Source organism: Dendroctonus ponderosae, unplaced genomic scaffold (assembly GCF_020466585.1).
Source record: "Dendroctonus ponderosae isolate FM_Combo_2020 unplaced genomic scaffold, Dpon_F_20191213v2 Dpon_F_20191213_2, whole genome shotgun sequence".
NCBI classification, from domain to species: domain Eukaryota; kingdom Metazoa; phylum Arthropoda; class Insecta; order Coleoptera; family Curculionidae; genus Dendroctonus; species Dendroctonus ponderosae.
Genome location: NW_026018165.1, coordinates 6037081 through 6054919, shown reverse-complemented (window position 1 = coordinate 6054919; position 17839 = coordinate 6037081). Strand labels below are relative to the sequence as shown.

Genomic DNA, 17839 nt, shown 5'->3' with positions numbered 1-17839 from the left:
TTGAGAATTAGTCCTTTTCTTTCCTTTGTTAACGCCCGTATAAAGACAGCATCAAATATCATTTCATTTCAAAGCATCTCATATTTGGGCGTTCCGGCGTCCTAATTTCTCCATCTCATCTCGCATTACAACACTTTCAACCGTATTAAATAACGTATCCAGCAAAGGTAACTTTACTCTAAAATGGCACAGGCGTTGAACAATAATTATGAATAAATCCAAAAGAATAATTCCAAAATACAAACATCAAAAACTCTTCAGTAATGAATATTCGGCGTCAATTACTTTCCAGCATATCCGCATGCCAATTAATGAATGACGTTTTCATCACTCAAATATAACAATATCCTTTCACATGACGAACGAATCAAATGTGCAGAAAGAAATAACGAAAACGATAGATGGCATGTCGAATTGTTTCGAAACGATTCAAATAATACATATGCCGTAAATAATGCATTTTGATGTTGAGCATAAAATGGAAAAACACCATGCATTAGTGGGGTTGCACTCATCCAGGCATGGCCGGGCTTTGTAAACAATTTGGCATCGAAACTAACCATCCATCAATGGATTTTAATCAAATTTTAGCGCAAAGCTTTGTCCAAAAAGCTCTAAGTAGAAATAACTTTAACAGTTAAGAAAATGCTAAAATTCGGCCCAGTTTAGGCACACTTTTTTTTACTCTACTTCCCATGATTTTATTAATTGATTGGCGACAAAAGCAAGTGCATTGAACATGAATAAACTGGCTCTCAAGTAATTGTAAATGTAGCTCAATAAATCTGGTAACTTTCATTTAAAGTTTGAGCTGAAAGTACTCTTGGGAAATTACGGAAAATGGTGTTCATTTTTGAAAATAAGTCTATGTAAATCCATTTAGATATTTTCGAGATAAGTATTTTGCGCGTCATTTTATACAAGTGTATAGCGTTAATTAAATATATTTGCTCCAAAATACGATTTTCTTTAAGATAGATATATGACGAATTGCCAAAAGATACAAGGTGGAAATTTTGTTATGTGGTTATTTCACTATTCCTTTGGAAGATTAGTTAACACACCAATACGAACAGCAGACTCTTGTTCGATAAGAGTTATTTCAGAATTTAGTTTTCTTTTCGGTTAGCTTAAATATTTCTTTTAAAATGCATGTATTATATTTGACAAAAATTTTATTAAAATTGAATTTTTGCACATTTACGACAACATTCAATAGCATACGTAAAACCTACATATTTTTTGCGTTGCAACATTTGTATTTTTACCACAGTTAGAATTTTTATTTTATATAAATAATCTATTTTAGGACAAAACGACTAGCAATCGATAAGGATAAGATAATAGAGCAAATTTTCCCAATCAGCAAAATGTATTTACTTAAACAATGTTTGTAATTCATATTTTTCCTGCTTATATTGGAATAATACTTTTGTGTAGTTTGTGAATACGTTTTTAACGTTTAAACTTATAACCAATATTGATTTACCGCGATATAATTCGAAAATTTTGTCTTTGAAAACTTTGATAAAAAAAATATTTTCGAAATTAATTTTAAACCGTCAACGAATCACAACCAGTGTAATCCCGCCACGTGAGTAACATTCAGAACGACATAGAAGCCAATAATTACACTTTGACTGCTGCATGAAAACCATTCATTGCATATTTTTGAGAAATCTAGTCGTAGTTTATAATTAAAAATGCCCTTATATTGTTTCGAATGATCTGCGTTAAATCTGAGACTTGTTTTATCACTTGTTTCCTTGCAACCTTATCACAGGGTTTTTTAAAAAATTAGTCAAGTTTTAGACAGTGCTTGGGCAAAATAAAGCATCCCAATCAATTGATTATTAACACGTTCTTCATATACTGAAAACAATATGAACACGCAATGAAAAATACGAAATTAAATAACCATTTTAAGAGCTGGTCTATTATGAAATTAGAGAAAGAAAATTCAGTGAAATATTAAAACCAAAAATAATCGTTGGTAATGAAAATCTCTTAAAACCAACCGCACCACAGATTATCAAAAAGCCCATTGTTAATTAAAGCAGCCTTAGGGTCTTTTTTAGCCTATTAAACGCATACCGAGCAGTAAGTCGATTAAACTGTTAGTAGCTGAGCGCTGACAGAGACCGCACAAAATACGGCTTTTGTGACATGAAAGATATTTATCGCTAGGCATGCAAATTTGTGTCATATGAAATTAACCGCAAAATTCTGCGTCATACGGTTGACCGGATGCCCCACGGCAAAATCTACCAATTAGTCTAATTGTTTAGAATGGACGTGTATAAATCTGGAACAATTCTTGTCTTCAAGTAGAACATAGCGCAATTGGTATAACATTATGGTTGCATTTGAAAAAACACCCTGTAGTTCATGAAACAATTGCATCTTACTGTCTATATTTATTTTCAATCTATAAAGCGCATTTTTCATGTATGCGTTTTATCGAAAAATACTTTATTAAACGGTACAACATTGAAAAGCAAATTCAGGTGTATGCTCGACGACAAGATCCGTGAAAATATACGTTTTACGTTGTTCTAGCAATGAAGAAACAAGGAAACATAAAGAAATCCTCGATCAGACCAAAATAGATTTCAATTTACATCATATAAAAAGAAAAAAAATTATGAAAACAAACAACCGCTTTTAATGTGCTTTTGCCACCATTTCAGATTAGCGGTGAATAATTACATAAGTCGCGTACTTCAGAAAAAACATCAATCATCTGAGACATGCTACTTAATTTCAATAAATTAATATAAAGATAATTAAATTATATTAATATAAATGGTTATAAACTTGTTTATTTTAAAGTAATAACTAATGTTGTTTTTTTTGTGCTTAATATTCTTTATATGCTAAATTTTTATTTGTTTTCCGCCAATTCTCCTTTTTGAGTTCACTCGCAAAATACTATCATAATATCTGCATGATCATTTCTACACTTTCTTTTTTCCCTGTTTTGTTTTATTGTACGTTTCAAGTCTTATAACTCTAAACATCCAGCATTAACTGTTATGTGGTTGTTTGGTAAAAAACTTGTATTTCTCAAGATACATTTGACAGTGTTTTTTGCTGTTAATGATGCAATTATAGGATAAATTATTTGCCAATTATCGTTTGCAGTAGTCACAGCGGATTACATTGTTTAGCTTGCCACACGCTTTGCGCCCCTATTCCTGTTCGTATTATTTTCCCTTTATGTCTTCATCTTGACCGCCTTTATTAAGTTTTATTGTCTGCATCAAATATAGGGGGTGATTTTTTTCAAGCCGGAATTTTTTTATAAATTGCCGTCTACAGAACCAGGAAGTTGTTAGAGTGTTTCTGCTTCATTTAACTGCAACGCAATATAAGTAATGAATTTTGAAAGTGAATGAATTATTGTCAGTTTCAGGTCGAGCTTTTATGAGTTTATTAATTTTGTACCAATAAGAGCTGAAGATGAGAATAATAAAAAAACAACAAATAAAAGCTAAATTTTATAATATAGGACACTTAATTTAAATTTAATGCACGCTCAATCACGGAGTGTTGTAAAATGAAATACAACCGATCATATCACAAATGTCTAAATATAAAACAGAACATTTCGTTGAATTGAGGCAGTGTATGAGTTCCTATTACAATTAAATTATTTCGTATCATTTCAAATAATATTGGCATTATAAATACGAGCATATTGATAGTTATTACTATTTATCGATAAAACAATGCGCCGTGGATCTAATTAAAAAAAAATACTTTACTAATTATACAACACATGTTATTTATTGTGTAAATATACTGACGTAAATTGTACATTGTACAGAAAATGTAGAGTTTTAATTTACGTTTTCATATTGTAATTATCAAATTTTGGTAACTTTTCAGTGACAATTCTTTATTCTACTGCTTTTTATGTTTGGCGTCCCAATACTTGATAAATAATAATAATCTGACTAAATAAACGTCTGAACCTCAATTATCGACAAAATTAATGACGAAAACGGTATATTAATATATCTAACCGTTTCAAAAATACAGAGCTTTTGCAGAAATCTGCACCTTTGCAAAAGCTCGATAACTTTTTTCCTGTGATTGTATGAAAACATTGGAAACATTTCCAAAGGACTTTTATAAGTAGAATCACATACTGTAAGTTTCATTTGTGGCAAAGTAATAATTTCATAGCTTATGCCGAAAAACGTATACCTACTTTTAAATGAGACCATCTGTATATTTTATTTATTTCATAAAAATGTATCTATGTTTTTCTCAAACATTCTATGAAATTTTGAGGTTTCATTCAATTCAAGAGAATTTAATTTTTTAATTCTAGATGCAAAACTTATAACAATAAGTTTTATAAACTTATAGCAATTATAATTTATGCCAAAATTCAGGTTCATGAGATGAAAAAATGCATAAAAAATTACTTTACTAAGCAAACGGTTAAACAAATACCAAAGAAACAATACGGTTTCGAATTTTTTACATAACAAACATATCATGAGCAGGAGAGACTGAAATACATTTATTTATCTACGAGATTACCTTCCAAACATTATGAAACACTCGGCCTGTCGCTCTACGACTGAAGAAAAGATGCAAATTGAGCCAATCGGCAGCCCTATAAAATTGCTTAAAACTGAAAAACGAAATAAATATGGAAATTATACGTTTTCCTGTTTTAGTTTGCCTACAAAAACTGTGAATTAAAATAATTTGTGCTGCAGTTCTTGGAAAACTATTTTTGTGCAGACGCTTACAATTGAAAAATAGTAAACTCGGTTGCACAAGATTAATAGAACATTCAGCATTTTCTTATCATGTAACATTGAATTCCCTTGCACGCGTTTATTGAAGGAGTTGTTTTCGAGATTTGCTAAAATTACAATGAAGAATGATTTTACATTTGCATTCAGACAAAAAGGTTTTACACACTTTAGGCCTTATACTTGAACGGCTGCTTACACATTTAATACGAAATAAAATTCGAAAATAAGCGACTGGTGGCATTGGATGGATGGAAACATGGGAAAAAAGGAATAGACCAATAATTGCAAGATGGCATGAAGCTATGACGGGAAATGTTTGTTCTCGGGCGAACAACTGGCGAGGAAAGAAAAGAACTTAAAAATAAATACATAATACGAGTGGAAGTGGCCATAACACTTTTTTATAGTTCTCTAATACTAAACAGGTACTTCCAAGGAGATGAATGAAGATTTTAAAATATATCAATTAAAAATGTATTCTCAGTTTGTAGTTCAATTTCTGCCGATTTCAGCTAATAATGTGTTATATTTATGAGTGTTAGAATGATCGAACTTCCCAAAGTTTCAGTAATTTTAAGCGCTGAGCCAAAATGGATTATTGTTTGGAGCGACTCATGTGTGAAGTAACACTTACTGAACTGATAGACTTTGCATTGAAAGTAACTCTAATCGAACCTAACTTACAAATTGTAGAACAAATAGATGTCTTTAGTGATGAATCGACATAATTTCCCTAAACATTTGCTTAATTTCAGTTTTAAGGATTTTAATTTATAAGCGTTAAACTGAAACAGCAAGTTTCACGTTGATTTTCGATCCTACAAATCAAATCCTATTTGACACTCAATGCGATTATTCTTCGAAAACCATTAATGCGAACTGATGAATCAAAGTGAATCGATAAAACACCATCGCGCTAACAGGGCAGCAACATGAAATACGGCCTTTGAGACATGAATGATGTTTATCGACATGCAAATCTATGTAGTTGTACGAAATCAAGTCCGAAAACCCTGAGTCGTAGACTTGACTGATTGACCTACAACTTTAGCCGATTAGGCAAATTGGATAAAAATGAGCGAATTTGAATTTCTCCATGTATAAGGCGTGACGGAATATTTAAATTTTTCTAGTCATCGTTGTGCTATTAAAGGCCAGATTTACGTAACACGTAATGGGGTTGTACATTCCAATGGAAATCAAATTAAAACTTTTTGCTCGGTTTCGTTCAGTTGATGATGAAACGCTATTTAGTAATAAATTCCATATCTTCGATGTAGGTAGGGCATGCAATTTAACCGACAGTACTGCCAAAGACAGATTAACTTATTACATGATTGTGTTAAACCAAATGCAAAATATATAATTAATTACAATAATATAGTACAAACTGCATAGTATTACTATGTATTATGATTGTATTTATATTTCATTTGCATTAATACGGCAAATATTAATGAACTAAAAGTTAAGTTAAATATTAATAGAAATTGTTATTAAATATTCAGCAATTTTTGAGCAATTGGAATTTCGTGTGGATCTATTTTCATAATAATTAAACCTTAATAAACTTATGTTCTTGTTAGCTTAGCGGTATAAAATGTACACTTATTTTACTTTTGTTAAAAAAGGATCAATCGTTGCCGAAAATCGGTTAGTGCCAATCAATTTTTCAGCTTTTAGCATTTTGCTCATAAGAGCTCAATTACAGCGGAAACTGCAATTTTATAACACAATTCGATAATTAAATAGCAGCAATCGAATATCACTGGATGTTATTACTTAACTCGGTTACGTGTGGAATGTTAAATTTTTTTGTTAGGAAATTATTTTTTTAAATTAAATTTGACCAACGATTTAATTAAAAAGCCCAAAAATTGGAGCTTGATGTTTGAAAAACTGATTAACAAAAATTGTAAAACAACCCGAGCCCTAAACTAGGGAAATCAAATCAGTAATGAATAAATAATAAGTCATAATAAAAATCGTCTGGTTAAACCCAAGAGCCTTATTGTATAATAACAAAACCCAGCTTATAATAACTTGATGATTAACGTAATTATAAAAAATTTTGTATATTTGCTTATTCCAGATATTTATGAATTTTTGATAAGGATTGATCAATAAAGAAGGATGATTATACTATATAGTTCTTTTTTGCATAATTCTGTAATTCAATTTTAGGCTTATTATAATAATAAAAAAGTAAAAGGCTCACTGCATTTTTCGTTTGGTTTCCTTGGTACAAACTGGCACCAAACAAACAAAATGCTCAATTTCTTCTCAATGAATCATTTAATTGTTCGATTTCGCAATTCATATATCAATAATGCCGTTGAAAGTCATGGAAAAGGTATTATTCCAATTCCAGCTGAGATCAACTTGAAACTTTTCCAAGTTCCGAAATGTTTTTTGTAATATTATGGTTATTATTATATACTTATCCTTCCTGGGTCTCAGTAAAAGTGTGTCAGTCACAGCAGTGTCACACGCTTTGACTGAGACCCAGGAAGGATAAGAATATAATAGCAATTGCACGCCGTCAGGAAAATAAATCAAAATTATGGTTATTCAGTATTTATTCCGAAGTTTCTTCATATCTTAAAAAACTAAAAATGTACAATCAATTTTGATAGATGTTCAAATATTAACCGAAAAATATACAAGAAGCCACAAAGACACAAAAAAATTAGGGTATTGGTAAAAAAGGTTTTGTCTTTAATACCCAATTCTTCGACACTACAACAATTCAATTCCATGGTTTAAAATATATTTTTTGCTTCGGAGTAAAATATTAGAATGTTGTATTTGTGTTATATTCTTCTATATGTATCATCGATCGCTGACGAAATATATGAGGATTAGGGTTAGAACAAAAAATAGATCCAATCACCGAATTATATCACATTTAGAACACCGAATTACATATTCAAATAACCAATGTTTAAACTTTTAATGGTACTAAAGTCTGTTTTTAGAAAAATATGCCAGAAAATTGTGTATATCGCGTTGAAAAGTTTCCTGATATTTTGCCAAATAATATCTTTAAATGCCTCAAAAATTTCCGCTCTGATAAAACAATCTTCAAATTGGCCCATCGTCAAATAAATATTTCCAGATGCATCAGATTTGGCGACTTTACAGATAATTCTGTATGTCCATTATCTTCATTCCAACGCGATAATATTTGAATTAAATATTCTCTTGCAAGTATTTTTTTTCTATATACCTTACACTGTTAGTATTGTAAATGCAAATGTAAATGCGCTTAAAATACATACTAATATGTTGTAGCTGTTGTAAATATAACTTGTTGTAAGCGACATTATTTTCAGCACACATTGTATAAATTATATCACTGACAAAAATAAAAATAAAATTTCGCAATCTGCGCAATTTAAAAAAAATAGGTTGTTTTGGAATGTACATATTACTGTTTTCTTACAGCTATTGCTATTCACTGCTTTTCTGTTGCAGCAAATTTTTATTAAGTTCTCTATTTTTAAATTAACATTTCATCATCATATTTATATCAAGGCATGGGAGATGCATATTTTGTTAACACTTACTTTGAAAATTGTCGAGATCGCTTTCTTTGATGACTGGAACCTAATAATATGCAATTAACTTCAGTTAATCAGTTTTCCTCTCGCTTTCTGTTCCGTACTCAGGTTTTCCCAATCTTATTTTAAGTTCGAATTAACACTCCCTTGAGCTACATCATTCCATTTCATATTTTACCACTCACATACCTTTGTAGTTTCAGTAAAATTCAGAACTACTTTAGTTGATATTGAGTAAGAATTTTTTAGCTGAATTTATTAATATTTCAATTTTGCAACAGGAAAAATATTGGTTTTTTTTGGCAACAAAGATCAATCTAATTCATCTTAATACCAATGTAATTAATCGTACATGTGCTATGATCTAAGGGCCGTGAAAAAAATAATACATTTAATACGTGGGGCAATTGAGAAATTATTCTAAATGCCATTCGCATACGGTAATTCCACTATTACTTCATTTATTAAAATAACCCATTGGTTGTAATAGCTGAAATGCCGACACCACAGACGCTTTATGCGTGTGAATTCATTCATCCAAATTAATGGTGGTATTTTTAACATATATAAAAAAAATTAAAATTATAAGCTCTACTTTCCAACATAAATTCATAAACGTGCAGCGAAGCGTTTCGAATTTTGGATCAATAGACCAGTTTCAAATTTGTATCCCCAATTACCCTGTCACTTGAAATATTAGCCAACAATTTATAATTCTTAACCCTTCCTCCAATCATCACTGAACAGCAGACATCCATATAAAGCTTACCCTTTCAGCCGTTCGAATTGCGTGACATCCGTATTAGTGCGGTTCATTTATCTGCCCTTTAAGGGCTTAAAGATTTAATTAAACCGCACAAAATGAAGCATACAGCAAATATTGATTTTAGCTAATGGCAAGTAATTAACATGTTCGCTCCCAGAGCTTCAGAGTGAACGCGATTCTCAACTTTCGGTTAAAAGTTTGGAATTATACACTAGCTCACTATTCTGATCGAATGCCCGCATATGCAAATGTGTGAGGGTTTTAAACGAAGATTGCCGCTAAAAGCTTCTAATAGTTGAAAAACTTACATCTTAATACCTTAATAGCACTTGCACAGAGCAAAATATTGTCTCAAGAAAGTGTTATGAATTAAGGGATTAAATATCATCACCACTTGCTATCTTGGAACAATTTTAGAACGATTTTATCAAGGATCGTCTATTCACCAAAGATTCAACTAAAGAACGAACATTTTCTTCAAAAATATAAAAATAAATTACTTTTTCGAGTATTTTTGAGAATCGCATATTTAGTTATAAAACCAAAGAGTTTGAATAAATTATACTTTATGTATAGAAATAACCTTTTGACCTGACGTTTTGCTTGCATATGTTGCAATAATTTGGAAAACACTAAAAAATTAAGTCTAACTGAGATTCATCACAAGCATAACGAGGCGATAACAATTTGAAAAGAATTCAATTAGATGAGAACGGCGGTTTTGGAAACACTCCAAGAATTCCTTGCCGAGCACGAATTGGGACGTTTTTCAGACCGCTTTTTTATTACGAACTATATTAACTAGAACAATTAACCTATACGTTTTCACTTGTGAAATGCTTGCTTCCCAGTTTTTTAGCTACCTTTTTAATTCTATTGTTTTAAGTGTGCAAAGTAATCCAAAGCAACGAAGAACTGCAGTAAGGGCGGTCGCTCAAAGCATAGCACTTGGCTAACTAAAAGCAGCAAAATAAAATGGATTATTTTGCTAGACGAAGACAATGAATGATGCATTATTAAAACTCTTTCTCTAATCGAAAAGAAATACGCAAAAATAAAACTGTAAAAATAGCCCGTCAAGAGTTTACCACTTCAGCGATTCATTGATAAATTTCAAATTCATAATTGTTTGTTCTTATCCGGTTCGAAGGACCAGATGTAAAATGTGACTTACACTGCTATGAAACATGTTCAGGTTTCAATAGTTAATAAAGCCGAACTCGGCTAAAACGTTACATTTCAAATTTATTGTATATTTGATTTGTTTCAATATATTTGACTGAATATCTTTGAAGTCGAGTAAGTTACGTACTTTATGTAACCGCAGGTCAAACTACAGAAACTGTATCCTTTTTATTATCAATATTTTCAAAAAGCTACACTTTCCATTATTTCAGGGGGATGGATTAAATCGCTAATTTTAAATGGAATGTTTTCTGTGTTACCAGTTTCAAATTTGGTATAAAACATATTGAAATTGCTATAGGACAAGGTTCAATTTTTGTTTTATAAAAGCTGAACTAGTACGTGTTTTTTTTTATAACAGTCGGTTTTCTAAGAAATGTGTGATAAAACTAGCTATTTGGGCTTTTAAGCCATCAAGAAAAATAATTTCTACCCGATGTTTCGCAAGCATCAGTAACTTGCATCCTCAAAGATGCTTTGCCCAAAAGCTAGAAGCACAGTCCAGTGTAAGTTTTCGAGCAAAACGTCTCTAAAGTTGCAATATTTCAAGCTTGAAAAGTCATGAAGAAATTCTCTTCCACCACGACTTAAAATCGAAAAACTTACGAAATTGAAACAACGATCGCACAAGCTTAACACATTTCATATTTTTTATGAAAAAAGTTAGTTTGAGCCCCTGGTTAATGGGAAGAGCGAACCAAAGCTTCAGATAGATTACTATAAAAATAAAAATTAGACGGTACCTAACAAACATTGAAAATCTATTCCTTCAACTTCGTTAATTAATAGTCGGATAATGCAATAAATTAATAATAATTAACAGAGATTTTTCTTAATAACCGGCAAGATTTCAACATGTTAAACAACAAAATGTAAATTTTTGAAAAAAAGTGTTTCTTGAGTTTTATCAGTAAATGCAAATGTGTATACATTTGTAAAAATTTTAAAACTAATCTTTCTAGTACGAGCGCGGCACCAAAATAGTACATATTCTGTTTATGAACTTTTATGCATAGTCCATAATAATTACAAATTTACATTTTTTCTCATTTTCTGTCAAGCCTTCAGCAACGGAAAATTACTACTCATATTATAAAGAAAAAATGATATCTTTTCTTCAAGCACGGTGTATAAAATCCAAAGGATAGGTACTCACATTTGCCAAATTAGAATAAATCCTCAGTACACGACACTGACAAAGGTCGCAGAAACAATCCACAGGAATGTACAACTGTAGTTTTTTAATAGTAAATATATCAAAAACCACTGAAATCTTAAAGAGTATTACATCATCCGAACAAAGCTTTTTGGACGTCAGGAAAAACTCGAATATATAATAGTAATGTAGGTAATAAACGGCGTAACCCGAAAGCGCAACTGTTTTTGACCAGTAATTTTCAACTCTGCTCATTAAACCAGAAGAAATACAGCCTATTATAAAGCTCAAAAATATTAGTTTAAGCAGCGCGTTCAGTTATTTTGAAACCTCAAAGTGAAGAGAAAATTAGTAGCTTTAAACTCCCCTCGGGCTTCATTTACTTGTGTTCATATTTCCGAAAGGGACTAGGCAAGACTATAATAAATTTCACACATAAATTCAGCGCGTATTGCTCGAAAGCATTTTCTCGTAATTCAACGCAGCTAAAATAAACGAACAATTAAATGAACTTTTCAACACGATCAGTATGGGCTGAAAGGCGCCATTCAACTTTGGAGAGAAAGTGCCAAAAATTAATCAAGTTCGGCCAATAAAATTAATCGTCGTAATTATTCACGAGTGCCTAGAGTAACAGTTTTACTGCATTCAGTTTTCAGCGCGATCCATTAGCGAATTTTGCCAATTTACTTTTATGACTTTGACTACTTTTATTCGTCGGCTTGTACTCTGTTTCAAATAAGGCTAAAAGATCGCAGACGTGAATTGTTTAAAAATGCTTCGATTTCCCCAATCGAATCAATGGAACCGAAATACGAATCGAGGTTGTATAAATTTCGATACGGTTAAAAGCAAGGGTAAAAAATGTTCTTTTTGCTTATGGTGTGGTATTCATATTTCATATTGATCAATTTTGCTGTAAGTAAATACTTTAAAAGCAGTGGATTAAGTTATGATGCATAGACAACCGGAAACAAAATATATTAAGGCATTTTTGTAAAATAAGGCTCACAGAAACCATCGTATTGTGTAGGATCACCTGGAAGTAGCCATAAGCAAGCGCAAAGAAAAAAATCCTTTTAACTGGAGTTGAGTCGAGTTTAAAGCCATATTTCAAGTCTCAAAAAGTAATGGCTTACAAGATATTTGCATTTTTATTACATTATTTCAGTTATGACAAAATATACAACTTTCTTTAAAGTTGCTGCCTTGCAATTATCAAAAGCATATCTCCAAGTGATTTTTCAAAATAGCAGAGCTTTTCAATTATATGAGATTAAAACATTTATTTTGAAAACGGATTATTGAAAAATAAATGTATTAATTTCATTATTGCAGTAAATGATGAACAATCTCAAATAGCAAAATATTATGTAATGTTTTGAGTTAAAAGACTTATATAATATCATAAAACTAAGAACTAAAACCAAAAAAATTTGAAACGTTTCTTCAAATCCGAAATCATATTTGGATAAAATTTTCTTACCATTTAATTGAAACTGCTTTCTGCAGAACTTGCCCAACATAAAAGCAAAAAATATTGAAAAAAGACAATTTGGCATTATAAAAACATACTTTCAAATTTAAATTGTTGAGCAATTGATTTCCATAATTTCGAAAAATTTTAATTACAAACTTAAGCATCTTATGACCGCTAAATTATCATGGAAAACATCGATGGGTTTTCAACTTTATCAACCAATTATTTTCCAGCCAATAACAACGCAGCAATCGTTAAATACAAATTTAATTTTTGGTCTCTTTTGATGAGACCAAAAAATAGTTCAATAATGCAGGATCCCCTTTCGGCTATATACAGGGGAACGCAAGATTTTTTATTCCCAAAACGAATCGAGCCTCAAAAACTTTTATTAGAAGTTGCTTACTTCGAAGAAAATAGACCAATTGATCAGAAGTCAGTGGTGCACACTTTTTTTGGTTATGTTGTCCCATGGAACGCCACTGGTATTGATAATTTTAATATATTTAGGGAAAAATTGCCTCTTACTGTGTCTAAATATCGCTGCTAAATTTCAACATTATTGACAAAATTATAGTTTTTATTTTCAACACCTTGTAAATTAATTAAACCGGAATCCTTTACGAAATCACTCAAATAATCATATACTGATGTTTGGCTACAAACTGAAATAACCCTGTATACTTATTATGTAGATTGAACATCCCAGACTTTGATTTTTAGTTATTTTTCTTGTTATAAATAAAGTTTTGATTTTAAGTGAATATTGTGTATCATCACAAAAATTAACTCTAAAACATAAACAAACCTTCATGTATCGAATGTTTGTGAATCAGCTAATTGATAAATTATAAATGTGGATTTACACTTTTTTTAACACATTTCAAACCACAATCCTTTATGATGTGGTTGCAAGCTTTAAAATTTCCCTCGTTGAAGTAGATGGGTTTTGCCTTACACAAGCGAAAACATTTATTTCAGAAACTTTATGGCTTTAATTAAGTACTTGTTCTTTAGAATTTACGAAGCTGTGCTTACCAAAGTTTATATAAACCCTTTTAAATAGAACGAAAATTGTAAAATAATTAAATATTTTTTCTAAAAATTATTAAACTATCATTAGATTTAACTCTCTCTATAAAAGATTTAATGTTTTCAGAATGGGCTACAAAAACATTAACATTAAAGCCATTTGAAAGTTGAGCCAATAGATTAGATGGATATAAAATTAATCAAGATGATTGAGACGGATCGAAAGCCCAGAAATAGGAAAGATCAGATACAAATTGGAAAAGTTTAATCAAAATTAATATCCAAGTAAAGAAAAATATATATGTTTAAAATATATGTTTATAATATGTTTAAAACATATATTAAACTAATCACATAATATACAGGGTATCCAAGATAAGGATGCATTGCCGTAAAACATTTTCGTCAACGAAACGTTGGAATAAATTTTCATTGACATCATCTTGTAGAGCTTTAGTTTTTTGTGTTTTTTATATAATTCGAAATAACGTCAAAAATGAGAAAAAACGTTTGTTTAAATATCTCAAAGATGAAAAAAAATTCTGGTTTTCTGAAAACGTCATGTATATGGCCCCCTGATGGCGCAACTTTCTCCCAATTTAACCGAGTTCGTATCTCTTACGGTTTAGGAGATCCCCATACAATGTGTCCTTATCTTGGACACCCTGTATTCAATCTTTACATCGTATTTATATGAATAAACAAATTGTGGAAAGTACTACCATAATCTGACCAACTTTCGTAATATTGCTTATATCTACTACTATTTTTTTCGGGAACTTTTCTTCAATTATTCAGTGTTGAACACTCCTGGGAGAAAACTCGTTTTGGGCGCAAAAGGTTAAAATAGTGTTTGAAAGGACAGTAAATAACCTTCCAACAAGCTTAAACGCTTTCCATGAGTTTACCATCCACTATTCAAATATTGAAACAAGTAAACAATGTCCCTAGCTTGTTAAAAAACGTTCTCATTAAACTTTGAATTGCCTGCCTTTAGTACAAAAAGTAATTATATACGAGAATACGAAAAGTAATAATATGATAAATGACAGAAGATCTAAAGCAAATCTACAATCAAACAAGCAAATGTTCATTTGTTTCTTGCTCAAATATGTGGCTACTTAAAATGTATACTCTGATTAAAATCAATCAAAAAATAGTAAAAGTAAATTGGCAACCACCCAATACGCCATATGTAAATACTGACATAAAAAATAATTTAAAAATAAAAAATTTTAAAATCACTTACATCTTAGTGGGCCTCTCAGGAAATCCCGCCACTCTGTCTCAACTCACAAATGGTAAGATTTCGAATCAAAAGAGTCTGCTCGATGGTGCCCCTTAAATCACATTGTATTCAGAGCACTAAACCTAAGGAAGTTCTTCCATATAGACCTCAGCATGCTGCCCTAAGCGATCTTTTATTAAAGAAAAACATGTTCAAACACAGTGAAATTCGCGAGATCGAAAATGTGAGCAGCTGGCGCGAACCGTAAGTTCCCGACGCGTTTTAACCCCTGAGTGTGATTCGGTTTCTGGATTCCGGGTTTGCAGGGCTGCACTGTGGATGTTGTGACGTAGGGCCGGGAGACAAGAGGGAGAAATGGTGGCTCATTGAGTTTCCTCTATTGTTTGGAGATTATAATGATCTCGAATTTCGTTTTTAAGTGTTAAAAGTGGCTTGTCACATTAAGAAAATATTTTTAAAAAAATTGAAAGTAGAAAAATATATCAAAAAACTACATTTTATGAATAATGCTTTCTAATTAGTTGTACCCAAAGTGTATTACCCGACAGGTTTGCAGGTGCTTGTAATAAAAAAGATACAATTTTTGGAATTATTTTTCATATGAACCTACAAAAGGCTCAACAAAGAAATCCAGGTTTTGCCCAACAAACAATATTACTTTTTCCATCAAAATATTTCTTAGTTAAGTTAACGACAGCTAATTAAAGTTTTTATTTCCTCGCAGACTCTTATACAGTTTGATCATTCTTCTCTCTACATTTTTTCAGTGCGTTTATAATATTAGGGGTAATTTTTGTTACAGGGGTTATTGCCAATATTTCGCCCAAGGAACAGCACCACGCTAATAAACCGTAACAGCGACATTTTGCTTGAATAAGGTTTGGCAGCAATTTTGCTTAAAAACTCGATAATTGCGATGGATAGAACGTTTAAATCTTGAAGTTGTTTGCCTTTTACAAGACAACCGTAAAAGCGGGTTTTTAATAAACTCACTTTGATACTGAAGAAACGTTTTTCAGTTGAACATAAAAGCAAAATTGTTTTGATCATTGCTAATCAAAGTCTATTCAAAAGTGGAATGATTTATCATGAAATTGGGTAGGAACGAAAATAACCTGAAAAATTAATAGATTAGATCGAACAAACTTATGGATAAATGTCTTTAAATAACAAATAACCAATTTTTGGTATACAGTATGAACTGGTTTTCTTCCTAAGTTTTTGAAAATTTTGGAGACTCAAATCAGGGTGGATTAAGCATTTAGTTGAATGATGGTTCACATACAGAATGTGATTTAAGTTATACTTTGTAATTATAATTGTAGATTCGGTTTACACAGAACTTATGTCAGATAGATTAACTGATCTGTATAATGTATGCAGCCTTAATTTTTTAAGAGTTTTAAGTGAAAAAAAATCAGTGATGTTCAGGGACTCTAGAATTGTTTGATAAATCTATGAGTTGAAAAGATCTGTATTTACTCTTTATAAGTGCAATTCCATGATCCCAAATATCACAATGCTAATAATATTGTTCAGAAAACTTTTCTCGCTTGAACCGAAACAATTATGATAAAAATACTATCTAAAATTTACTACTACTACCTTAGTTTATCTGAGTAAAAAAATATAATCATTGACCAAGTTAACGACAGCTAATTAAAGTTTTTATTTCCTCGCAGACTCTTATACAGTTTGCTCATTCTTCTCTCGACAGTTTTTCATTGCGTTTATAATATTTGGGGTAATTTTTGTTACAGCGGTTATTGCCAATATTTCGCCCAAAGAACAGCACCACGCTAATAAACCGTAACAGCGACATTTTGCTTGAATAAGGTTTGGCAGCAATTTTGCTTAAAAACTCGATAATTGCGATGGATTGAACGCTTAAATCTTGAAGTTGTTTGCCTTTTACAGGACAACCGTAAAAGCGGGTTTTTAATAAACTCACTTTGATACTGAAGAAACATTTTTCAGTTAAATATAAAAGCAAAATTGTTTTGATCATTGCTAATCAAAGTCTATTCAAAACTGGAATTATTTATCATGAAATTGGGTAGGAACGAAAATAACCTGAAATATTAATAGATTAAATCGAACAAACTTATGGATAAATGTCTTTAAATAACAAATAACCAATTTTTGAAGAAAAAAGACTGGCTTGCTTTTCTAATCAATTGTTCCTCGAGCCATTAAGTTTTTGCATTTTTTGAAAATATGATAAAATAAAAAAATGGTCTCAAAAATTAATTCTTAATTTCTAAATTTGTAAAATAATTTGTTTTGCAAAATTGTCTTCTCAATTGTATTTTAACTCTTAAGTACTTTCAGGGCTTTGTAAGAAAAAATACTTTATTGGCTGTAAGTGCTGATATGTATAATATATTATTATAAAATTTCAATTTAGTTTGTTAAAATCTTATTTTGCAAGATTACTTTATAAGGTGAAATGATGTCGTATAACTGAGAAAATGTATAGTTAAAATACTTAAAATAAATTTTTCAGTTCTTATGTGTACATAAATTTCTACTTAAAAACACATTTCAGCATTTGGCTTCAACATTTTTACATTTCATTGATTGATTTGAGGATGAAACTATGTAAAAAGGTAATTAATGTTAGTAAGTAA

The 17839-nt window shown here is 30.8% G+C and overlaps 1 protein-coding gene across 1 annotated transcript in view; it reads right to left on the bottom strand.

The window, feature by feature from the left end:
- The window catches only part of LOC109538377, a 129041-nt gene extending 113564 nt beyond the window's left edge, over positions 1-15477 (bottom strand). Inside the window, exon 1 of the mRNA XM_019905594.2 lies at positions 15210-15477. Within this exon, the coding sequence (XP_019761153.2) occupies positions 15210-15211 (2 nt within the window). The 5' untranslated portion in view covers positions 15212-15477. The remainder of the gene's footprint in view (positions 1-15209) is intronic.
- Between the last annotated feature and the right edge of the window lie 2362 nt (positions 15478-17839).